At 33.6% G+C, this 25,665-nt stretch overlaps 2 protein-coding genes across 2 annotated transcripts; both read right to left on the bottom strand.

Annotated features, from left to right (window-relative positions):
* Positions 798 to 2,930, bottom strand: LOC18604422 (U-box domain-containing protein 21). The gene has a single exon (XM_007036889.2). It carries the CDS (start codon positions 2,742 to 2,744, stop codon positions 1,431 to 1,433), a length of 1,314 nt encoding a protein of 437 aa, XP_007036951.2. The 5' UTR covers positions 2,745 to 2,930; the 3' UTR covers positions 798 to 1,430.
* LOC18604424 (extra-large guanine nucleotide-binding protein 3) lies at positions 7,462 to 18,492 on the bottom strand. The gene is made up of 8 exons (XM_007036891.2): positions 17,400 to 18,492; positions 17,175 to 17,312; positions 15,805 to 15,909; positions 15,520 to 15,705; positions 13,335 to 13,512; positions 11,387 to 11,631; positions 8,836 to 9,005; positions 7,462 to 8,729 (listed from the first exon to the last, which is right to left on the bottom strand). Exons 1-8 carry the CDS (start codon positions 18,393 to 18,395, stop codon positions 8,147 to 8,149), a joined length of 2,601 nt encoding a protein of 866 aa, XP_007036953.2. The 5' UTR covers positions 18,396 to 18,492; the 3' UTR covers positions 7,462 to 8,146.

The following is a 25,665-nucleotide window of genomic DNA, read 5'->3' on the forward strand; positions in this document are numbered from 1 at the left end:
TCTTGTCTCAATAACGAGAAAAAAATTTTGAACGTTTAAGTTCTAAGTTCAAATCTCAGCATAGATAAATTTAGTTTTGTTTTACACTTATTTATTTAGTTTATTAATAGTTTCTTCTTGGACATAATAATTATATGAAACTTGCAACCAAATACAGTTTGATTTGTGTGTCTATATCTAGTTTCTTTTAGATGATTACACACTTTACTTCTACAAATATAGTTTAATCCAGTTTGCCAATCCTCCAACTTTACTATACATCATTATTGTTATTAATTTAATTTACAGAAAATTAATAAGAATAGAAAAAAAAAGAAGAAAAAAGAACAGATTAATTAAAAACTACTAAAGAAATGTTGTTACTTAATGCAAGTAAAGGTGCTTCACATTGTTATTTGGGCCATTATTTCTACAATATATTATTTTCCTTAAGGAAAAGAAAGGAAATATCCAATAATAGCATTGGCATTTGCGAAAAGAACCTACTATTTGGTGATTGCATTAGAAACAATTAGGACATATTTTTCAAAGGAAAAAGCAGTCTGAATATACAACGTAATCTACTGCCAAAGTTTTGGCCCACCTCACACAATTGTGGTCTATTCTCATATGTAGACGTAGATATCGTAAGCTCATTACCTTCTTTTTAAAACATTAACTTAATAAGATTTACAATGTTTACTTTAATAATTTTTTAAAGATTTCTTACCTGTGCAATATGAAATTAAAAAATTTGATTTATTTCTTTTGAAACGTTTGACGTGACACAGGCACTTATCATTGAGCTCAATTCAATATTCCGAAAAATCCAAATTTCTTTAACACAGATGCAAGTTACAGATTAAAAAGTTTGGGAGGACACTGTGTGAGATTGCAGTGACCTGACGTCTCTCAAGTCAAGAAATTAATATAAACTTGTGGTTTGCTTGTCTGTGTTTTCCTAACTTGAAGGATAATTTGATTTGACCTGCTCGCTGCTCATCTCATTTGAACACATCAAACCACGCGGCGCCTGCTCCAACTTCAAACCCCATTGCTCCAACTTTCCAACTGGTTTGAATGCGTCAATTTGGCGGTCCAAAACCTACTGCTACAGGCCATGGCTTTGGACGGAGGTCTTTGAGCTTCTCCATTCACATTTCTTTCCTTACTTTGATATCATTCTTTTGCCATATGTCCCCTGGCATGGGAAATGAATGTTTTTGCTAAGAATTCATGTTGAATCCGTGTCTGAAACCCCAAATTGGTTTCCTAACAGACCTCCCCGAACCAGAAGGAGCAGAAGGGACAAGACAGCAGAAATTCTAATAGACAAACAAATATCTGGTAATCATTTTTTCAGTTTGTACAACAAATCGAAAACCCTTACAATCCGAGCAGTTGATCTTTGCTTGGATTTTTTAAAGAATAAAGAATTTGGTATCCAAAATTTAAAATGATCTTTTGAGGCTCTTGAAATCTACAGAGTCGATGCACTCCAATCCAGCTCTGTAAGGATTCAATAGCTTCAAAAGCTCAGTTGCTTTCTCCTTTGTCTCATCGCCACACCCAACCTGTATGAGTAACAATAGCTTCTGAAAGGCGCCGACTTGAAGAGCTTCGATCAAAACCCTTTCTTCATCTTTGCTCAGCTTCCAAATCGTTGAAACAGAGTACTCGGTCGCTAATTCTGAAACACGTAAGATTTTCTTCACCAGAACTGGCATGGCCAGAGCGTTATTGTAAGCAACTTCCCTCCCTTGTTTGGAATCACAGAGTTTGTCAAGGACACCTAAAGCCCTCTCACATAGGCTTCTTTCAGATTCGACAATAGTCTCCAGCAGTAAAGAAACCAGACCCATGTCAAGAAATTCTGACTTGATCTTCTCACTTGAAGAACAAGATGAAACCATGTGGAAAATGACCATGAGAGAAGCTTTTGTGATTGAAGGGGAGATTGGGTCTTTAATGAAATTAAATAGCATTTCATTGACTCCATCGATAGCCGCCAACCCTTCTCCATATTGCTGGTCGCAAGAAAGAAGCTCTTTCAGCGCAGCCATGGAGTTTTGCTTCACTGAAAGGTCCCTGCATTTCAGAAACCAAACCATGCAACGCAAAGAAGATTGTGAGCCCAGGTGTTCCAGGGCTTCCCCATCGAGTGGAAACATCCAGTTCAGTACACATAATATCTCCTCCAACACATTGGCATTCCTCTCAAAAGAGTCACATGCAAATGCGTCAAATGCGGCAGCGAGGACTCCGGCTGTCTCGTTTGCTGTAATGCACCGCCTATTTCGCTCACTTTCCATGCACCATTTCTTGATTTTCTGCACAGAATCTAGGCAGCCACATTGATCCAGGCGTCTATTGGAATCCATAATCGCAAAAAGAATTTCAGAGACCTCCTCTGAGGTGACAGGAATTCTTGGTGTAGGGATCCTTTCAACGCCATATTTCCCATTCTCTACACACCAATCTTGAATCATTTTCCTGAGAGAGTGATTAGGTATTTGATCAAAACTTCTGAGAAGCTGGTTTGTAACAGGGCAGGTGAAATTCCCATCCTCAAGCCACGTCTCGATGCTTTCTCGATCGTAAGTAATCCCAGAAGACAATGTGACAGGATCCTTCATAAGATCAAGAGTTATCGGGCACAGAAAATGCCTTGGGATCTCAAGTTCCTTATGCTGCTGCTGCTGCTGCTGCTGCCGCCTTTTCTCGCCATGACGGCCTGTGGTCTTTCTTCTCCTCCAATTGAACATTGCCAAAGGTTTTGAGAACCGATATCAGAAAATATCAGAGAAAGAATTGTAAATGGTAGCTTTGTGAATGGTAATGTGAGTTCTTGATGTTATTATATATATATAATAATAAGAATAATAGGGTTGAATGGAAAAATGGAGCTGAATTTCTAGCTCTTCACACACGGTTGTTCAAAGTCTAGGACTTTGCAGGGAAGAAGAAAGAAACTAACGAGAAGCGTTCAAATTGGATTAGTAGTAGAACCAAAAGAAGAAACGTTATGGCGTTTTAGGCAGTGCGAATATTGAATTTTGACCATTGAAAATTTGAAGGACTGGAACTGTCAAATGTGGAAATGGTAAAAAGAATGGGCTTCAGCTTCATAATCTTAACAAGTAAACAACACCCGGTTTGAATATGATTCTGGATTTGCGCTGTTGACGGGTTGACTCAGGTTTCGTAGTCTTTAATCTTAATAACTATTCTCATGATGCTTACAAAGTTTTTCTTTCCTTGACAAAGGTTACCGTAAGGCCGACCTTATGGGTTAAATAATAAACAACCGTTTCAACAGGTAAACAAGTGTGTAATACATAATCTTACTCATTTTTGTATCATGTCCCTGTTTAGCTTGGTCAGCTTATTTACCTTTAAAAAAAGTAATTTCTTTTTAAAAAAAAGTAAAAAACTTTAAAAAAATATTTCAAAGAAATTTTTTTTTATTTATAAAAAAACACATCAACTTTTCAAGAAATACACACCCCTTCTCTCCCTCTCCTCTCTCTTTCTCTACAAATCACTCTTTTCTAACGTAAAAATAAAAATATTGTTATTTTTAATGTTAAAATTATATTTAATTATTTTAAACTTATTACTATCAAATATTTAAATGGTATACGCACCCGAGTATTTAATTTATTAGTTGGTGCATATCCCCCTGCCTAAAGAACAGAGTTCGAATCTCTCCTCCTCCAATTATAAAAAAAAAAATATTTAAATGGTATACTATAATTTAAAAAGTAAAAGAATAAAATAACATTAACATTAACGTTAATTTAAATAATGTTAACATGATATATTAATATCATGTAATGTTAATTATATGAAATTAAAATTTTAAATTAAACTCGTTACATTGAAATTAATATTATATGAGATTAAATGTTATCTATTAGAATTTTAATTTAAAAAATATTATTCGATTTAACATTAACATATCAAATTTTTATTGTCAGAATTAAAGCGAATTTGAGAGAATAAAATTTAGTTTGAATTAACTTTATGTAAAAAAAATAAAATTTGGTTTTTGTAATTTGTGTTATAGGAATTTTTATCTTAATTCTTATAAATTTAGGTCAAGATTTTGAAAAGGTTAACTTTCACTTAATTGTTTTTATCTTTAATATTATACATCTAAATCAATATTTTTTTTTTGAAATTTCACGTCTGCATTTGTAAATGGTCAATTTTCATTAAAAGTGGGTTTACTTTGTCTAACATGATTTGATATAATAATTCTTACATATTTATGTTAATATTTAAACAATGTTGACTTCAACTTTATATATTTTTATACTAATTCTCATGCATTTATGTTACAATTGAAAAAAAAAATATTTGATTTAACATTAACATTTTTAATTTTTTATGTCATAATATTTAAAGCGAATTTGGGAATTAGAGAGGATACAAATTAGTTTTAATTAAATTTATGTAAAAAATAAATTCTGATTAGTGTATAATTTGTGTTATATGAATTTTTACATTCGTTCTTATAAATTTATGTGGCTTTAAAATTGGCTTTATAACTTTCCAGAGGAGAGAATTTGCTATCCTTGTTTCCAAACATGCTTACTTTTGCGGGTTTTCCTGGAATTGATGGCATAAATGCCAACGCCTCCATCAATTCAATACGCTGCACTGATGCAATCCGTCAAAGAGACCCAACTGATGCTCCTCCTTTTTCCAATTCCTTCATCGGTAAATCAACTCAGTCTTGCAAATATTTTTCCCTCCACTTGTAGGATTTCAGCTCATTCATTGTTTATTTCCTAAACTAAACGCTGCAGTTTTAATGTATTGGAGGAAGGACCGTTTTAGGACTGATGTTCCGATATTTTTCCACAGAAAAAAAAAAAATTCAATTAAATAATCGGTTTTGTAAGTTAACAAGTTTCATGTATCAATGTTTGATATTTATACACTGTTAGGACATCAGTTATAACATAAAGACACATTTGATTCACGAAATATATAATTTGATTAACGAAATAGAATAGAATAATGTTATTATCTAATTTGATTGAGGAAATGAAAATTGATATTATAATTTATTACAATGTTTGGTTAGTAAAAATATATTTAGAGTAACAAAGAAATAGATAATAAAAAAATAAAAATATACTTTATGATAATATATAATTATAAATTTTAATTTGTTTTATTTTTTTACTAAATATTAATAACTTATAATTTATTTAAAATATTACTAATTGATAATTTAATTATTAGTATTTTATTTATAATTTAATCATTATTATTTTAAAATTAATATTATATTTATAATTTAAATGATGTTATAATTAAAATTATTTAAATATTAATATTTTAAACTTATTTAAATTAAATATTATTTTAAAATATTAAAAACTAAACATCATTTTTTTAGAATTTTAATGTTTTACTTTTATTCATATACATTCTCATTTATATTTTAATGATGTTTATTTCANCATTTAAATGTTAATTTTTTAAAATATTATTATTTTATTTATAATTTAAATTGAATTATGATTAAAATATTAATTATTAATTATTTTAAATTTAAAATATTATTTTTATAATATATAATTAAAAAATTAAACTTTTTATTATAAATTTTTTTTGTCATTTTTACTTATAAGAGACAATTTTGTCTTATTAATTTTAGAAGCTATTGTCATGGATCAAAACTTAAGCCTAACTCCGTCCAAAATACATGCCTAAAATGTGATGAAAAATCAATATTTATATTCTTAAGACTCATCCCATTTTTATTGATGTGAGATTCGTAACATTTTACTCCACTTAATTGAGGAATGCCTTTGTTGTATTGGCTCTTTACTCATAGAGGAGAGAGACTTTTATATTAAAACTTAAGTCCAATCTTGTGTGAACTTAAGCTTTGAAAATAGAATTTAAGTTAGCCTAAAAATCATGGGTCTACGTTCCCTACCCAAAAAACACGCTTGATAGGTGGTGGAAGATCCGTATCTATATTCACAAGACTTATTCCATTTTTTACTAATGTGAGATCTATGACATTATTCTCTAACCATGGAATAGCAAATAACATGGGAGATTGGAATTAGCTAATATTTGATTTTGGGTAATTTAGGAGAATAGAGAGATTGTAGGAAAATGGTTATTTCTTGAGTCATTGGACAAGTAGAAATATTCCTTGGCAATAACCAACCAAACATGTTGTAATTGGTATAAATATATGTGTAAATGTCAAGTATATCATGGTAAAAGATTTTAGATTTGATCAGACAATTTAAATAGGTCAAATAACATAATAGAACATATGTAAGAATGTAATCTAATTTAAACTCTTATATTTGATTATATATATCTAGATTTGAATGTAAATTAAATTGAGTTAAAATTAAAATTTAATTCATCTAAATCAAATCTCTTAATATTATTTTTGTTTTATAAATTCTATCTAGATAAGAGATTATTAGTCTATAAATAAATTTTTTAGTTCATTTTTAAATAGATATTCTCAAATAAAATTTCTTATTTTATTAATGGATTAGAACTTCCAAAAAAGCTGAAAAATCTCATAAACATTATGACGTCTTCTGATCGTGTGTTGTTTAACATTATGATGTCATTTTCTCGGTGTTGTTTTATATGGTCTCCCTCCCCCTCTCTACGCTGCCACATCTGTCAATTCTTGTTATTTCCGTGTCATTTGTCGTTGCTGTTTAACCTCTCTCGCTTTGTCCTTTTTCTTTGCAAACTGTCTCTGTCTCTGACACTCATCCGATTACTCAACATCCATTTTCCATAAACATCTGCCGCGCATTCACAGTCAGCCCATGAAACTACTGACTTTGAATATTTCTCTCCGCTGCCTCAAAGACAATTCTGGGCAATTAAACTCACAATGTGCTCATCATTCCACAACAAGAGGGCTCTTTCTGCAACCTGCAATACGTAATGGTCTTTGAAAGAATTATGAAAAACACTGGGATGCAACTTTTTAGCCAACCCCAAGTTGATGTCATAATTTCAGAAAACCTGGAAAACTATAGAACAACTAATCAGGCATATGTATTTCATTCACATGCCACCAGCGCTACACTAATAGCCAATATATATCACAATCAATTAATATAAAGCCAACTTTTTAATAAGATTTAGACACTTGGTTCATCGTATCCTTGTCTGTAAACTCTAAAGCTAATTGATATAGATTTTTTAAAAAAATTTTTTTTTTTTTTATAATTGAGAGAAAAAAAATTCGAACCTTACTCTTAAGATAGGAGAATTACGTATCAACCACTAGACTAAATGCTCGGGGTGCTAACTGATATAGAAACTTGTTTATCATATATTTCAAGATTTAGATGTCTTTTTAATGAAATTCTGTCAGTAGTTTGTCAGCAAGTATAGCTTCTATACACTGATTGAATGAAGAAATAAAATCGACTACCTACTATATCCTACTAGCCCAACCATGAAGGTAGAGACACAGAAACAAGTTTCCTTTCCCATAAATAATGACTCAAGACAGTAATATCGTTTTCAATAGCAGTAGAAACTGTAAAAATATACATAAATAAATCAACAAATTTCTGGAGCACGTCCTCCCCAAATCACCACAAACAGCCGAGGATGGCAGGTTTCCATTGGAACACGGAAGGAACATCATATATAACAACAAATAAATGTGTACTTTCTCTTGCTAAAACCGTGTCTATCCCACCCAAAGTCAACAAGTCAACTCCAGACCCCGTCTGCCTCTCCCTGTAATCTGATCTGATGGAATGAGTTTTCCAGGCATGCAACTGGGTTGTAACAGCTGTGTTTAATAAAAGATTTTTATTTACATTTGATCGCATCCTAATGCAAATTGATTCAATAGGCTAGCTTTATTCCATGTCGAACAAATAACTATACAGATGTACAAATTATTTCAAAAATCACTGAAATATGCACGCTCGCGCATGCAGAGAGAGAAATTGTTATCAATACTTGACACTTTGACACCCGACCATCACCAAGATGTTCGATCTGTAACACCACCAAGCTGACATCACAATATCAGATCCCCCTAGCCAAGTTAATCATAGTAGCACAAACTGCATCAAGTTGACAACTTGAAGCGTTAAATCTTTCTCAGTTCAAACTGTTGGTTTGGTGAAGATGAGAATTATTCATGCCTGATATAGGGAGATGAACTCATTTCTGTACTGTAAAATGAATCATCCCCATTGATTCCATAGACATTATCATCCTTCTCTTCATCCCATTTCAGCACCTCCCTTATATATTTGAATGCCTCATCAATTGACGCACGTTCTCGGGCTCTAGTCTGCGAAACAAACAATTTTCTGCCACTTATAGAAAAATATAGCTCCTTGAACTTCACAGCCATGTAATAGTACGCTTGTTGTGCCAGGGCATGGTTATTATGATGAGGCTTTAAGGGGCTAAAATCCCTGAACCACTCACAGGTGGACAAAGGAACCCGATTTATCTTATCTTCAAAGGCATCATATTTGTTCAGCAAAAGCACAAAAGGGGTTTCCCTAAAAGAAGGGTGCCTCACCAGACTCTCAAACATATCTCTGCTTGCCAACATTTTATTACAGAGCGGGTCAGTACCACGGCACCATATCTCATCATAATCACTCAAAGCAACACAGAAGATCACCGCTCTTACATCTTCAAACATTTCCAGCCATTTGCAACCATCATGCAGCCCCTTGGAATTTATTCGAATCAGTTGGTACCTACAGCAAAAGAGAATGCCAAAAAAATATAACATGGAACAGTTACTATCTAGCAGCAAGGGAAAAAACATGTGTATATATATATATAAAGGTTACAAGGTTCTACTTGGTCAAGGAAGGAGGGCATTCAAAGTTTTCGTTGTATATTTCAGACATGGGGCTTCTATCATCAAATGAGAATTCAATCAAGGCAAGACCATTGCTCTGTGTAACTCCCTCAGCATACAAAATGTCCCTTTCTGAAGGTTCATACTCATTGCTTGATATTTCAACAGCCTGTATAAAAATATAAGTGCAAACAGAAAATTGAGGAAACAATTTTGTACTTGTAAGCCAAGGAAAGAGCTATGCTTCACCTAAATTACTCCCACCAACCTTTGAGGAATTCTGTCTCATCCCAAGGAATGAAATCAAAACAGACAAGAACAAAAGTTATTTACTAGAATTGAAAGCAATTAGAGCATGACCTTTATTTGATCCATATATGATACATTTACATACCAAACTTTCTAATGATAAGGCATAAGCAATTTGATGATCAAATCTAATCTTTTCCAACAATGAAGTTATAAAAATTGAGGCACCCTACAAAAATCATATATGTATTTAACCTATGCTGAAACTTGCACAACCCTAGGCCAATATCTAGTGCCACGACAAGTCTTAAACAGAGAATAGGAGCCCAAATCTATGATGGAAGGATTGTCTGCTCATCACCCTTCAAAAGACCATGCCTAATGTAACAAGGTAATGAAAACTTTTATAGTTTACTCAAGTGACCTGAAGGAGAGTTGAACCCTCCTTATTGGAAATTTAAATCCTTTATTTCTTACCCTGCATTTCATAATTAGAATAACTTTTGCATTACACCATGCAATGACAGATCTTTTTCTTTCATTTTATATTTCACTGTTTCCTCCATTGATGGCTGCTTTAAACCTAACACACTGAAATATTAGGATTTATATTGCAAGTTTCCAGATCTCATGCATTACACTCAAGGATACAACAATAAATCCTCAACTCTACTATTGCAGTTCCCAGTGCTTTACACAGGCAAATCTGAAGGTCAGTAAAACCATTTCCAACTGAAATTGTACTACATTTACATAATTATTCTGCATTGGAAACCAATTGCTAATCATCTCCTTTCAAATTGGCATATCCTTAAGACATGCTAGCAAAATAAGATAGCATCCTAGTACATAGCCTAAAGAGACCAAAATAATGGCCTCTTGATAGGTCCATTCTATAAGATGTTCTCTGCATGCCGAAATCAGTTGCCCTTCTTGTACACATTTTTCCCTCTTCCTCACAAGAAATCCTAATTTGGCTGGTGAGGAGATTAGCCAAAAGAGAAATTCTCACCAAATGTGCAATACTAGTAGCTATTTATGATACAGGAATGAAAGGGCAGGTATAAAAAATGATGCTAATACCTACACAAAACCATCCACAGGTCATATTTGTGGCCCAATAATGGCTACATTGAGCACAAAATTCCTTGCTACTGGCTTTTGTAATGTCATTTTAGATTAAATGAATTGAGCTCAAAAGCCTCTTAGAGGTTCACACTCCCGTAAATGACTGCCCTCTCCTTCCCAGCTCCCACCACGCTAACCACCTAGAAGTGAAAAAATCAATCTATTTTGATAGCTAGTTTAATTTTCTTTAATAATAATTCTTCATCTTTAATGAAACTTCTCTAATTTCATGATGGAGCATGAGGCAGCAGCCTCTAAAGGTGTTTAGAAGGCATGCTAAGGCTGATTAATGCTCCAAGCGTTAACTTGGCAGATGTCCCATGACTAGAAGCATAATTGGGAGCTTGCATAGCTTTTATTAGCCGCTTTTGAGTCTTAGGTTTATGTTTCTTTAAGTGGTAGGAGTGATAGGTTCTTATTTTAGTTTTATGTTTTATTGAGTTTTAAGTGTAAAGGGTATTTTCATAATTTCATGGTTTGTTGGGAAATTCAGCTTTGGTGTCTGCTATCTTAGTTTAGGTTTTTGTTCTCCTACTGGGTTTTGTTAAAGTTTGTTAATTCTCTATTTGGAATCCAAGTATTTGTTAAAATTGTAATTAGAATAAATGTTCAAATTCTTTAAGGATAAAGGATGCTAATGTGTTTGTGTGATGCAATCAACCTCGGGTGCAACTCGTAAGGAAACCTACATGCAAAGCTTAAGAATTTCTTCTCTTCTATTTCCTTATTCAGTTTTCCCTATTTTGCTCAAGAATCTCAGAGTATAAAATTGCCATAAACCTTCACGTCCTGTCCTACATCACTACAACTGTATCTCCGTGCTCCTTTTCATGCCTCTTTCTCAATATAATGTCATGTTCCTTAAAAGATTAAAGATAAAAATAACAAATGGCAATATGTGCATCTTCTTGCTTTTATTTCAAGACTATCTACATGTTTGATAATAATTGTTGCTACTTGACCAATCAACAGAAGAAAACATGACATTAACTGAAATCTATAGCATTATTAATCTCATTGACAATTAACATGCCTTCCCACTCAAATCCATAAAGCCGAACTAGAAATCCAATAATAATGTCACATGAAATGGAGGAAAATAAGAAGAAAAAGAAAACCAAGTAACTGACAATTACTTCATAAAACACACAAGGATGAGCCAATGTTTCATACCTGATCTAAAAAGTATTTGGCAACATCTGGAAGATGATGCAATTCTTCACTTCTCTTGTATGTTTCCTGAATGGCAGGATCCTTCCAGATCTCATCTACAATAGGAGCATACTCACGGGTCGCAGCAGGAAAGAATGTATCCAGGTCTCCCATAGCCATAATATCCAAAAACCAATCAGAAAAATGCTTGAACCTTTGGTTAATTGAATATATACACTGGTTACTTCCATCAACTACAGTTTCACCTGAATTCAAAATTCACAATTAGCACATAAAATTATTTGTTCATGAAACAAAAAATACTCTCTATTTACATGTAAATGCACTGACAGTTTCAGAAAGGCCTCAATGCAAGGCCAACTGTGGTGAGAACAAAACTTTCCATCAAAACTGCTTCCCTTCAGACCAGATATCGGAGGACTTGGTATAACAATTATGCTATTTCATTCTTAAGTTCAAACAGTACTATATAGTTTATGTTAAACAGATAGTTCCATCACCATCCCCAAAGCTAAAATTGATAGGAAACAACCGGCTTTAATATTAAGTTCTAAAATGCCTCCTCACATTTAAGCCAAATGAATAATTAATGGCCTTTGCCATGAATCCAAGTATAGAAGAAAGGTGGAAGCTAAAGAAAGATAAAGAGCATTGCTCATAAACTTAATATGCAAACACTGGGTGAAGAATTAAAGAAAGGGGGTGATTTTCCTAGGATTTAAACATGAGATTTTTTTTCTCTAAAAACATGTTAATAATGATTGATGAGTTAGCAATTATCTCAAAAGTTTAAGCTAATTGGAAATGGCACGAACAATGCTGAGAAATGAAGTATTAAAAGCAGTATTTTAAACAAGATATTGGAGGAATCAATTCAATTAGCCATTTTATAGTGAACCCTGATATGATACTAGAAGAAACTCAGAAAGAACAACATGCTACTACAAGGTGTAGTACAAACATCTTAATTTTGAATAGTTCACCACGGCCAATTATTCATCAATGTAAAGGTTCTCAAAGATAATCCAAAAAAGTTAATAAATGTATAAATGCCACAAGGAGATTGAGTGAGGGAGGAATGTGTATGCAGGAACGTGTATCCATTAATGCATGTGCATATATGTTTATAGATATAGAAAAAGTGAATGTCTGTATGTGTACATGTATTGAGATATATCTTTGAGTCTATTTCCTTAAGTATCAATTTAAACAGTCAATCTCCACTTTGAATCCTAGATGCCGTCTCCACATGTCAAAGACAACAGTATCACCATTTATAGAGATATTGTCTATACCAGCACTTCTTGTAATCATGTTGAAACAGCTTGCTATGTACCATTTCAGTTATAGCAGAGACCAGATAAACTAAGAGAAATTCTCATTATTCATACAGAAGTAAAGGAATTGGACAGATCATAAATGAAGAAAACACAACCTAGGATTCCTTTTGCCATTAGTCAATGTATTGCTTCCATATTAGACCTAGAGACCATTTAATTCCCCTACAATGTTAGAAAATCCCTTACATTCATGCTATCTTATGTCAAATTTCATTTCAATTAATTTCTTCCTAACTTCAATCTGTGAAACAACTAACAGGCAATCTCCTATGTAGCAGAACATGTCTAACCCAGAGATGCCTCTAGACATTCATGCAATATCACCCAACTTATTAGCACAACAAGACAGTCAACTCACAACTGCCATTCAACAGGTTGTACTAATCATCTTATAATCAGAAAACAAGCTTCTTGACAACTTTCGGTTTCTAATGTCACTAAGAAGTTCATCATTATAGTTACAATCCTAAAATTATCTAGAAAGGATGAGTGGTTAAATAGACAGAAAAAAACAGTGGTTGATAGCTCGCCTGGATTAAGAGACAGAAAAAGTGCATCCATAAAAATGTTGGATAAACATAGGAAAGGAGATGCAGTAATATAGAGACCTGAAGCAGACTCTTCACTATCAAAATTAGTAGTTCTTAGCACCAATAAAGCTTCTTCTTCAAACCTCTCTCGTCCTTCAAGTAATACACTAAGATATTTGTACATATTACTTTGAATCATAAGCTTGATGCTTTGCAGCTCTTCTGGAGAGAACCCATTCCCATATAAAAGCTTAGCCTGTGCAATAGAATGGAGAAGCTTTTATAGTCATTGAAACAAAATACAGAAACAAAACAAAGCACCTAAGTAGTCTTTTTTATCTGACTTGATGATGATATGGCATATAAATATATTATTTTAATCTAATTTCCAAAAGATGAACATTTTCTTCATGTAGGCCATGTGGCAATTACATGGCAAGATTTACATTTTTAAGATTTTTTTTTTTGAACTTTTTTTTTTAATTTCGCTTTTCCATCTACATCTTATCTTTGCTTCTATTTTTATTTTGACTTTTGAATATTTGAATATATATATATATATATATGTGTGTGTGTTATATTGCTTTCTTACTTTAGTTGTTCATTTTCTTCCTTTTCAATTGTTTTTTTTTCTTTTAAATGGAAATAAAAATTAAAGTTAAGACGTAAAGAAACAGAGAGAGGAAGGAGAGAGAGAGAGAGAGAGATGGGGTAGGGGGAGGGATTGTTGGTGAGGATCTCGCTGTATAACAATGTTTAGGTGGAAACCAGGGCCTATAATATATCAGGAAAAAATAGAGAGGTAGGATGTACAGAAGAAGAACGATAGGAAGAGGGAGATGAGCCGAGAAACACTCCCCGCACCACAAACCACAACCCCCCCCCCCCCCCCCCCACCCCCTCCCGGTGACAGATCTGGCACTGGCCTGAGGAATTCATAAATGCAACAGAAAGAAAGAAAGAGAGAAAGGGAGAGGGAGAAAAAGAGAGGTCAGGGATGGGCTGCAGCAATCAGTGGTTCTAACTGGCATGTTGGTGGCTTGGTTGCCTTGATTGACCAGATCAACCCAAGAACCAGTCTGGCACCAATGAAAGAAAAGGACAAGGAAGAAGAGAAAGAGGGGAAAAAACAGAAAAATAAAATGAAAGAAGGAAAATATACATATATATTCACATATTTCAAAGTCAAAAAAATTGTACAAAGAAAGATACAAATGGGAAAACGAAAATTGAAAGAAAGCTAGAAAAAATAAATATTTTCAAATGATTGCCAGATGATAAAAATGTTTATTTTTACGAAAGTATTATTTTTAATACTTTCTATACGCCCTGTCATCACCAAATCAAATGAAAAAGCCACTTAGAATGCCATGTCAGCATAGTTTTACAGCACATAAAAGTTTAAGAATTTTACATGATTGGACCCAAACTTTTAGTAGAGGGATTAATTGGTTTGAAATAAAAATAGGACAAAGTTAAGCAAATTGATGAAGCACCAAGGACCATAACAGGATTTAACCAAAAAGAAAAAATGCTGCTGAAGGGAAAATTTACAGCATTCATAGCAAAACTTGAAGGATATTTTGTTTGGATGTAAAAATGTGAGATAGGAAGCCAAATGAAAACTAGTATTTTCTTGGTCTTTTTATTTTTGGAAATTTGAAGAATAGAAAATTAAAAAAAGCCGAAAAGCATCAGTTATTTCTCCAAGGTGTATAAAAGCAGTGTTCAGTTGATTCTTATCCACTTTCTGACCTTAAATTGAGAAAGGTAGCAAATTGGACGACAAAACAAAATGTCCAACCAGAAAGAAGAAAAATTAAAGAGTAACAAGGCGAATATTTGTTGTTTTAGTTTGATCTATAAGTTGCTACAATCAATATTGAAAAGAATTTGGAATTGAGGAAAAGCCAAGCTATATCAACAGAAAGCTAAGCAAATTAAAAAATTTCCTTCTGTGAACCCTTCAGCAAGACAATAGATAAGGGAAAACAGTAGCAAAATTTGCCATACAACAAGAAGGACAGCATTATAAGTTAAACTGTATCTGCCAATATTAAGAACAAGACCAGAGCAAAAATATAAAGGAAGGATCAGAAGGATGATTGTAGCCTAAAAATAGCAATAAATATTTTATCTAGTCAGAAGAAGAAAGCTTGGCTGATATATAATTCAACTTATATTAACCAAGGAACGGTCAATAGAAGCAGGAGAAATGAATGTAACATGCATGCAGTCAAAATAGTTTGAAACAAAAACCAACCTGCTTGAAGATTGTACTGGTTCCAGATCCTTCCAACCCAAATAACAGCAATTTCTGTACCCTTCCCTGCTCCAAATACTCAGGCACTGACCTCCCTGAAAAGGTAGTTGGATCTTCTTGTGGCCCATGAGGATTTGCAGGTGGTACAGGCAGTGAAAATAATGAACAAAAGAAACGAGTAGATGCCTGCCTACCAAAAATCAAACTGGTACTGAATAAAAAATCAATTCAAAACCACTTGTTGAATTTTTAAACTTATAACTAATGCACAGATTACGAGAGAACCTTTTCCCATATCTTGCCCTTGATGTTATTTTGACCTTCTTCCTCATAAGATCCATCATCATACATCCAAAAATGAGTATCCCTAGGGCATTGTACATTTGCCAGCTGAAATAAAATTACATTTAAAATAGAATCAATATTATTATACAAAATAGTGTAAACACTAAAAAACAGAAGGGAAAAATTTTGTTTCTACCATCAGAAACAGACGAATCATGCTTTAGGCAACAGGAAACTATACCGGGAGGAAACACCAAGAATAGGAGACTGCCTCATTCACCAGGGCATCAGCCAAGGCTACTGGCAATATACTTATTCATTGACGATTTTGAAGCATATATCAGTAGAAAAGAAATTTGCTCTCTCTAATAATATATTTCACTCAGCTATAATCCCTGACATGAACAGGGTTGACTCAGCTCTTCAGTTGAATAAAGTGCAAATTTTCAGAAAGAGGGAGAAAAAGCATGTTGCTGTTTATGAAAATCAAGCTGTTGGTTGACAGACTTTTGTTCTCCATAACAGAAATGCCTTCTTAAATATTTCCAACGTGACTAACTGAAGAAAATGTCGAACTCCATACAATATCTAGGCAGTCAGCAAACAGCCGTTATATCAAAGATATAAGGTGTGCAATTAACGACTCACTGTCTCAAGCTTTTACTTTCTTTGGAAATGCTCAAAATTAAGCATATATACTGCAACATGAACTATATTTTATAACATGTTCCAATTTGACCCTTATAATTTAATGGCCCTCCAAAATGAGAAGCATTGCTTGTGACAAAGTTGGAAGTTTGTTAATAAATCCTCTTGGTTTGATTGTAAACAAAAGATTCAGGTCGGGAGCAAACAAGTGGAGCCTTTCTCTTGTCCAGGTTCAGCCAGCCTAAATTAAATCAAGCTTGAGTATTTATCGAGCTCCAAGAATCTTTCACAGCATGAACAAACAGCTCAATTTAGAAAGTAAAAAAAAAATGATTAATTGCATAATATTAGAGTTAGCTTTTTGACCTCTAGTTTCCAACCGTCCTGAAGAGAGTAGGTTTCTAGTCCCTTTGTCCCAATGAATCCAAAAACCTTTATACCACTATCACGCATATATGAAAGATATATGCTATCGTCTGCATAATCTTTACCAGAAGCATAATTCATGAATTGATATAAGTAGCTTTCACTTGTGAACTCCAATAACTTGAGTTATAATATTTTTGCAACAAATATCATCAAAAATGAAATGGCAGCTTTATAAAAGGCAAGTACAGTAAAACATTTAATTAGCAATTCAAGAAATGCTTTAGTTTCATGCGGTTTATTGGGCATCAGTGAACAAATGGCACATATCATGAAGAACAGAAGTAATTAATTACCTTCAACACTCTCAGCTCAATCTTTGTGATTTCACGGCCATTGATGTACACCCTTGTGTTCCCATTGCTAGCATCCTTTTTCATCTTACCACCAATATTCAACTTAGAACTAATTATCCTGTCAGGCTTCTCTCCCTCCTGAAATTCAATTCAAAGGTCAATCACATCAAATCGGAACCAATAATAGGAACAATCCATTTTAATCAAAAGAAGCCGTAATTTTACCTTTCCCCACAATCCAGAATCCTTATCATACCAATACTTCCCAGGCTTCAACTTCTGCGGTGGTAAAGGACACCCTAAAACCTCAGCCAATTCTTCTGGAGTCAACTGTCTCCCATTAACAACCAACTGCTCAGGCCTCAACTGATTGGCCGCACAGTCTTTCTCAGCCTTCATAATTTGCTTAACCTCCAAAGCGCTACAAACTGTCCTCAAAATCCTGGAACTCTTCCCCAATCTAGACCTCTTGGCTTCATCAATCGGCTTTCCGATGCAACCTACGCACTTCCTTCCTTCAGGCATAGACCCCATGGCCTTAAGCAAGCAGTTGCTACAGTACCTCGCATCGCAAACCAAACATGCCTCTCTTTCCTTCAATCTGCTCCCTTTCTCGCACCTGCTGCATATTCCTCTCTTTTTCTCCTTCTTTTTAATCCCACGCGTTTCCACATTTCCCACAGAAGCAGCAGCATCCGCCACGCAGGATTGGGAAGAAGAGTACCCATCGTCCTCTTCTTCTTCAGTTTCCGAATCTTTCGGCGTATTAAACGTGACGACAACATTCTTCTTATCAACAGTAACCGGTTGCGGTTGCGGTTGCGGTAGTGGTGGCGGCGGCGACTTATCAACCTCGATCTCGGAATCGTAATCGCCATTTCGAGAGTCAATCTGGGATCTAGAAGCCGAGGAAGGCCTCTGGCTCTCAAGAGGGCTACCATTTCTGATATTATTGCGATTCTTTTTGAAGCTGGAGAACTTGGGTTTCGTGGGGATTGGAGCTGCGACAGGAATCGAAGACAAATCTGAAGCGGCAAGGGAACCAAGATCAAGGGGATCGACACGAGGGACATCGTAAGGAATGGGAGGGCCTTCGTATTCAACTGCGATCGAGTAATCGAGGTGGTCTTCGTCAGGTAATGGAGCTCCCACGGGTAACATTTTTCTAATTACATCTTCCCAAGCTTTGTTCTCTTCTTCTGCTTCTGTAGATGCAGCCATTGGATGCGGAGCTGAGATTGGGAGAGAAGAGTCACAGTCTGCCAGATATCTTCCTTACTTCTATTTTATTGCTCAGGCTTCAGGAAGAAGAACCTGCACCTGCCGTTATGGAGTTGGCAGAAAGTAAACGGGAAGTTTAACGGCGGACGTGGACCAAGTTAGATTCGTTGTCACAAGAATCCTTCCGTTACGTACTCCTTCGGAGTTCAGACAAGGACTCAGTAAATAAATTTAAAATATACGCCGTCAAAAACTAAACACGAGGGAGCGACTAGTAGATAATTTTTATTGGTTTAATATTTTAAAAAATTAATTATTTAAAAATATTTTTTATTTTTTATTTTTTAATCAAAAATATATATTTTTTATTTTAAATTAAATAAATTTTTATAACTAACAGACTAACTTCATTAATTCGTCATTTTTATATTTACTTATCGAGATGTTGAAGTAAAAGATGAAATTAAAATTATTAATTATAAAAATTTATTTAATTAAAAATAAGAGTGTAAAAATTTAATTAAATTAAATAAAAAAATAAAAATTTATTTAAATTTTTAAAAATATTTTAAGAACTTTTTAGATGTTATGCTATTTCTGTTTTTACTTTTAACCTTATTTACTTTCATTTAAATAAAATTTATATATTATTGGTAGAATTTTTAAATTTTACCATTAAGATTCTAATAATTTATAAATATAGTTATTAAATGTGATAAACAAAATAAAAAATATCACATATTTTAACATAATAAATAAAAAAGATATAAGATAATATTTAAATATAAAACATTCATTTGATAAAACATAAAAAATAATCAATTTAGTTTAATACTTAATTAACTTATTTGCAAAATAGGGTCCAATTATATTCCTTTTGTGAACCCACGGGGAGCATGGCAAAGAAAAAAACAGAAGGATCGTGGGAGCCGTTTTCTTTCTTTTCTTATTATTATTGTGGACGGTTTGATTCTTTTGGTCGTACGGTAGTAGTTTAAAGCTAAAAAGAAAGTAAGGAGATAAGCAAAGGGCGTGCATATTAACGTGCAAAACCTTTTTGCCTGCTTTTTCTCTTTGTTTGACTTGTGCGACAAGCCCGCCCCGGTTTAGGAGTTGAAACACCGAGTCAACCAATTTAGGTGTAGCGTGTTTTCCTACCTTTGCGATGTAAATTTTATAAAAATGTAATATTTATTAATGAAAATAGAATTAGTGTATTGTTAAGATCAAAGATTATGTCACATAATAAAAAGTTATTTTAACTAAAAAATTATATCACATAGAGTAACATACTGTGAGTATTGGATTATAGACAGGTTTTCATGTGAATAGTTTTGTCTCTTGGTAAAATAATATTCAAAAGTTATGAGATAAATTAAAAAAACATCAAAACTCAAAAGTTTAAACACAAAAAGTTATTGTCTCAAATTATAACTCAAAAATTATGTTTTATGAAATAATTAGTTATCCTTTCATTGGATGATTATTGAATCAATATTTTTATCTAAAAGTTGTGTATGATAAAATGTAAAGATGTCTTTTAGATAAAATGTAAATATGTCTTTTAGACAAAATGGTGCCTTAGTGAAAGGGTTATGTCATTAAAGAAAAGACACTTGCAAGCCTATATAAAGGGCTTGTTACCAACCATTTTGAAACATCAAATCAAAAACAAAATAAGAGCAGAAAAATCAAGACCAAGAAAAGTGTTGGATTCTATTAACATAAATACTTAAGTTTCCATCAATGACAAAAGCGTTCAAATTCCTTATAATTTACTTGTTACAGAAAATAGACTCTAAGGTCGAACAATTTTGCAACCCTCGGGTGTATCTAACGGTCTACTCTTGTAAGTGAAAGATGAAGTTAGACGTTGGCTTCATTGTATCCCTAAGGCTATTCGTATTATTCCCTTTTGCATACCGAGTGGTGGGAGTGAAATAAGTCTTAAAGATAACGTCTATTGAAAGGCTCGCCTTGAAGTCAATTTTGCTTGTTCCTTAAATACCATCTAAACCCCAATTGCATCAACAATTTTAAGACTTATTTTCGTGGTATTCAAAATGGCTTCACTTAAAGAAATGGTTACCAACATTGTCAAGTTAGATCGCTTTGAAGGAGGAAACTTTATTCGATGCCAGAAAAAGATACGCTTCCTCCTTACAACTTTTAATGTCGCTTATGTTCTAGATACATCAAGACCAAATGAAGAAGGTGGTGAAGAATCCATGGATAAAACTCGTTTGAGGCAAAAATGGAATAATGATGACTACATATGCATGGGACACATTCTTAATAGAATCTCAGATGCATTGTTCGATACGTACCAGAATGAAGCTAGTGCAAAACAATTTTGGGACAAATTAAAGCAAGATACATGGTTGAAGATGCAAGTAGCAAAAAATTTCTGGTTAGTCATTTCAATAATTACAAAATGGTTGATAATCGTTTTGTTATGGAGCAATTGCATGAACTTGAATGCATTTTAAATAGCTTTAAGCAATATGGTCTTAAAATGGATGAAGCTATTGTGGTATCTTCAATATTTGATAAGCTTCCCCCTTCATGGAGAGACACTAAGAAAACTCTAAAACATAAAAAAGAAAAAATATCTCTCGAGGACCTTGGTAATCATCTTCAAATAGAAGAAGATTATTATAAACAAGAAGAAGTCAAGTAAGATGAAAAGAAAAGAATTCTAATGAAAAGAATCTTGAGACTTCGAAGGTCCATGTGATGGAACACAAACTATCAAACAAACTAGTCTCACGCAATAAAAGAAAACATTATGTGGGTATGAATGACAAAAGTCATAAGATCAAACGGAACAAAAATGGGTCATGTTTCCATTGTAACAAACTTGGACACTTTAAGGCGAAATGTAAACTTTTGAAAAACAAGACACAAGGTGTGAATAACAATAAATTTGTGGCTATGGTTTCTGAGGTCAATCTTTTCCAAGATGATGGAGCATGGTGAATTGACACTAGTGCCACTAATCATGTATGCAATGACAAAAGTTTCTCCAAGACTTTTAAAGCAGTTAATGATGGAACCGTGATATACATGGGAAATTCCTCCACTACACAAGTGAAAGGAAAAGACACCGTGGAACTTATGTTTACTTTTGAAAAAATACTTGTACTAAACAATATCTATTATGTATCGAAAGTTGGAAAGAATCTTGTGTTAGGTGGTTTGTTGAATAAGTATGGTTTCAAACTAGTATTTGAAACAGATAAGTTTATCCTTACAAAAAGTGGACAATATGTGGGAAGTGGATATTTTTGTGAAAACATGTTCAAACTTAATATTAATAAGAATATTAATAATTTTACTTATATTGATGCCTTGTTTAATGTTCATGATAGTAAAGTAACTTTGTCTAATTTATGGCATAATAGATTAGGTCATGTTCATTATAGAAGAATGCATGATATGGCAAAATTAGAGTTAATACCCAACATTGATGTCATAGCCCAAATCCTGGGCTATGACCGGCACATGGACCAAATAGGCATAGCCTATTGGACCCAAGCAAGCCTTTTCGTGAAAACTTATTTATTAAACCGCTTGTCTCTCATTTACCTCTAAGGTTCTCAATTCATAATTTTCAAAAATAATTCTTTCTCATGGGTTAAATCATGGCAACCGAGCATATAGTATTCACAAAATAATATTATCACTTGCCGACATGTGGCGGCACTATTATTCAAACCAAACACACAGTGTTTATAATAACTTTCACAAATTACACTTAAACAATCATACACACATACAAAAAACGTTGACTATCAGTGGAGTGACTCTGGTGGGATTACTATCATTGAGAGTCGTAGTGAACCTATCGAAAGATGAATAGGAGGGAACGCCTCGACCTAGGATCCAACTACCTTTAATCTTGAAAACTAAAACATGATGTTGAAAAAAAAGGATGAGTATAAACCCAGTGAGTGAACATAGGAAGGGAACAAGCATCAATATGAGAAGTTTTAAAAAACATGATGCATTTATGTTGAAAACAATGCAATTTAGTTTAATTTATTGTAAAGCCCTTAATTCAACCCTTGATTATTTAATCCCTTAAGGTGAAGGATTTATAATCCACAATGGAGTTGAAAAGAGTGAAAACTACAACAAATATCCAATCAAGACAAGCAAAACAGAGGGTTTCTCGCTGTAACGGAAAGGCATTCTATAGCATATAGTACAATACATTTTTTGTTTTCACAACTTGTCTATAGCATATATATATATATATATATATATATATATATATATATATATATATANCTTAATTCAACCATTGATTATTTAATCCCTTAAGGTGAAGGATTTATAATCCACAATGGAGTTGAAAAGAGTGAAAACTACAGCAAATATCCAATCAAGATAAGCAAAACAGAGGGTTTCTCGCTGCAGCGGAAAGGCATTTTGTAGCATATAGTACAATCACATTTTTATTTTCATAACTTGTCTATAGCATATATATATATACATGTACACCACTGCCGCCTTACTCAGCTCATGTGCACTCCCTACACACACAAGGCAATATCATCATGTGCACTCCCTACACGCACATTTCAATATCATCACATGCACTCCCGCCCACATCATTATTGGCATGTGCACTCCCACACAGCACACCACCAGCATCGTCACGTGCACACCCACACCGCACGTGCACTCCCACACCGCACGTGCACGGTTATAGCTATTATATAGCATTATCACTCAAAACATAACACACATATCCACATAATATAGTAATACATGGTTTCATTATACCACATATTTTATTACATAAAATCATTTGATCAAGGGCTTGTTCCCATGCACGTTTTAAAGAAAAGTCTGATAAAACATTTTAGGTGATTCAATTAAACACGTATGCGTTTATTCCAAAACATTTTAATGCAAGTTCACTCACCTTACGATTGCGGGACACTATGTCGTTATTAGTTCTGAGGCATATCTAGCTATTTCTACTTGCTAGTTGTTTGTTATTTCCTTCGGTACGCCACCACAGTGCACTGTCTTTACTTTTGCACTTCCTAGTAATAATCCAAATTCAATATCTTTAGTGTAAATCATTTCTACTTCTCTTTTTCATTCAATCGTGAATCCTTATTCAACTAAGTTACATCTTGACACATTTTTACCAAAGTTACCTCTATTCTTTGCTTGAGTAATTCTTTAAATTATAATTACTGGTAACTCATTTATGACTCTAGCACATATATTAATATTTTCTAAAGACATTTATTAAGTTCAACCATCATTTTCACACCAATAACCTAGCATATGGCAGCAATTATAAATTTACTTCCATCAAACATTTTCTAAGTCTACATGTACTACCATTCTCATTTACATGTTGCCACTAAGCATAACATCAATGTTCATTCATGCACACCATCACCCATAACCTTGTAAGTGTCATGACCCGAAACTCCCCATGGGGCCCGTGACAACCGCCGTGACGTCCCGATAGGCACTCATTACCCCGAATGCCGATCGAAACCCCGCAAGGCTTAGCATCAGCTTTCGCATCTCCCTTGTGAGCGACAGTTATTAAATCTCGCATTTCAAGAAATCATAAGTCTTTTCCAAATCAAAATAATAAAATATTATTTTTTGGCTCATAGGGGCATTATTGTCATTTTTCTTTGAAAACACCAAAACCCGCCAAAAACATGGTGTAAAAGCTAAATATGTTCATACATACTTTAAATCAAATAACTAAAGTATAAAATTACTTTTATAATGATACGTGGGCCCCCAACTAACCAATAAGATACGAGTCTGTGAACCTACAATTTTGTCGATGCAAGGCTAACTGAAGTCCTTGAAGCAATCGGCTATCTACCGGCTATCCCAAGCCTGAAATGTAGGGAATTGAGGGTGGTGAGTTTATAAAATCCCAGTGAGTAAACAGATACCATCTAAACTATCTAAAGGCGAGTAAATGGAGACGAATTAAAATATTCTTTTCTAATATATGTTTCATAACATGAATATTCAGTTTACTCAATTAATCAACAAGGCTTATATATCTCACAAAACTTGGCTCCTGGCAAAATCATTCTCGCGGGTACCTTCGTCAAGGTATTCCACTGAGACAGCCAAGGCTATTAAAAATTCATATTTCGCATAAAACACATTTTTCGTTGAACATCATAGCTGTTCCTTGGCGTTGGCTGAGTCTTACTCTCACGTGGTGGTTAACGTGAAGTGCACTTAAAAAACCCACCTCAGGAGATACCCTACACGCCTCTATGACCGAGGTGAGAATATAAAGGAGTTTACCGTGCCCCTCTAATAAGCTAGTCCACGGAACCCCCCACCACTGCAGTAGCTAATCTTTAATCCACCAATTGATCAAATCTCAATAGCATAGCATGGCAATTACATTACTAACCAATTTATCAAGGCAAAACAAACAGTTCATATTTTTCAACACAAGTATAAATTCAGCCAATCATGCCAATTTATCACAAGCCATTTAATTTAAAACCATAAATTTACAACACAAGTAGGCAGTCTCCAATTACTCTATTTTCAAAACCAGTATTCGATTTTCTAGAAAATTTATAAAATCATTTTATAAAATCATTTTATAAAATCACAATTTCTCTTAAAACATAGTAATTTACCATTTAAACCCATTTTCCATAAAATCACACAATTGTATAAAACTACTCTAGATAATTTAGACGATAATAAGTTTACTCACTGTTTTAGGAGTCGATATACTCCTAACCTCAGTCTTCAAGCACAATCCCTGTACTTTTACCAGTGTAATTTGCTCACCACCTATCCATAATGTACAATACATAATTCACCACATTAATACTTGACCATTATAAAATCAATTCAGGCTCGGTGTATGTGCATGATATGAAGTTCAAAATATCTAAATTTTGCCTAAACGCGATGTTAGCCTATTTCAGTCTTTTACCCGATAAATCGATATACACGTCCGTTTAAACTCCAAATTAATTTTTTTCAGTTTCTATACCTCAATTGCACCCAAATTGACTTAATATCCCTCAGTGTGGTGCAAATTATCAGTCTTGATAGCAAATTACGAAAATACCCCTAGTGGGTAAAAATTTATATTTTTGCTCCGAAAATTTCCATTATTTTTCTAGGCTCATAATTCATCATTATTCATCATAATTCCTCAAATAAACATCAAGATCCGCAGCCAATATTCCCCTAGAAAATTCGGCATAATGGGTTTCAATGGGAGAAAGTTATTTCT

The sequence above is a fragment of the Theobroma cacao genome, chromosome 3 (assembly GCF_000208745.1).
Source record: "Theobroma cacao cultivar B97-61/B2 chromosome 3, Criollo_cocoa_genome_V2, whole genome shotgun sequence".
NCBI classification, from domain to species: Eukaryota; Viridiplantae; Streptophyta; class Magnoliopsida; order Malvales; family Malvaceae; genus Theobroma; species Theobroma cacao.

Bases quoted from the DNA above. Each gene is read 5' to 3' on its own strand.
- LOC18604424 (XM_007036891.2), bottom strand. From the start codon at position 18,395: ATGGCTGCATCTACAGAAGCAGAAGAAGAGAACAAAGCTTGGGAAGAT. The intron at 15,706-15,804 runs GTTCTCTCGTAA...TTTGGTAGGCAG, and splicing joins AGGGCAAGATATGGGAAAAG to GCATCTACTCGTTTCTTTTG. The intron at 9,006-11,386 runs GTATGAAACATT...ATTTTTATACAG, and splicing joins CCAAATACTTTTTAGATCAG to GCTGTTGAAATATCAAGCAA.
- LOC18604422 (XM_007036889.2), bottom strand. From the start codon at position 2,744: ATGTTCAATTGGAGGAGAAGAAAGACCACAGGCCGTCATGGCGAGAAA.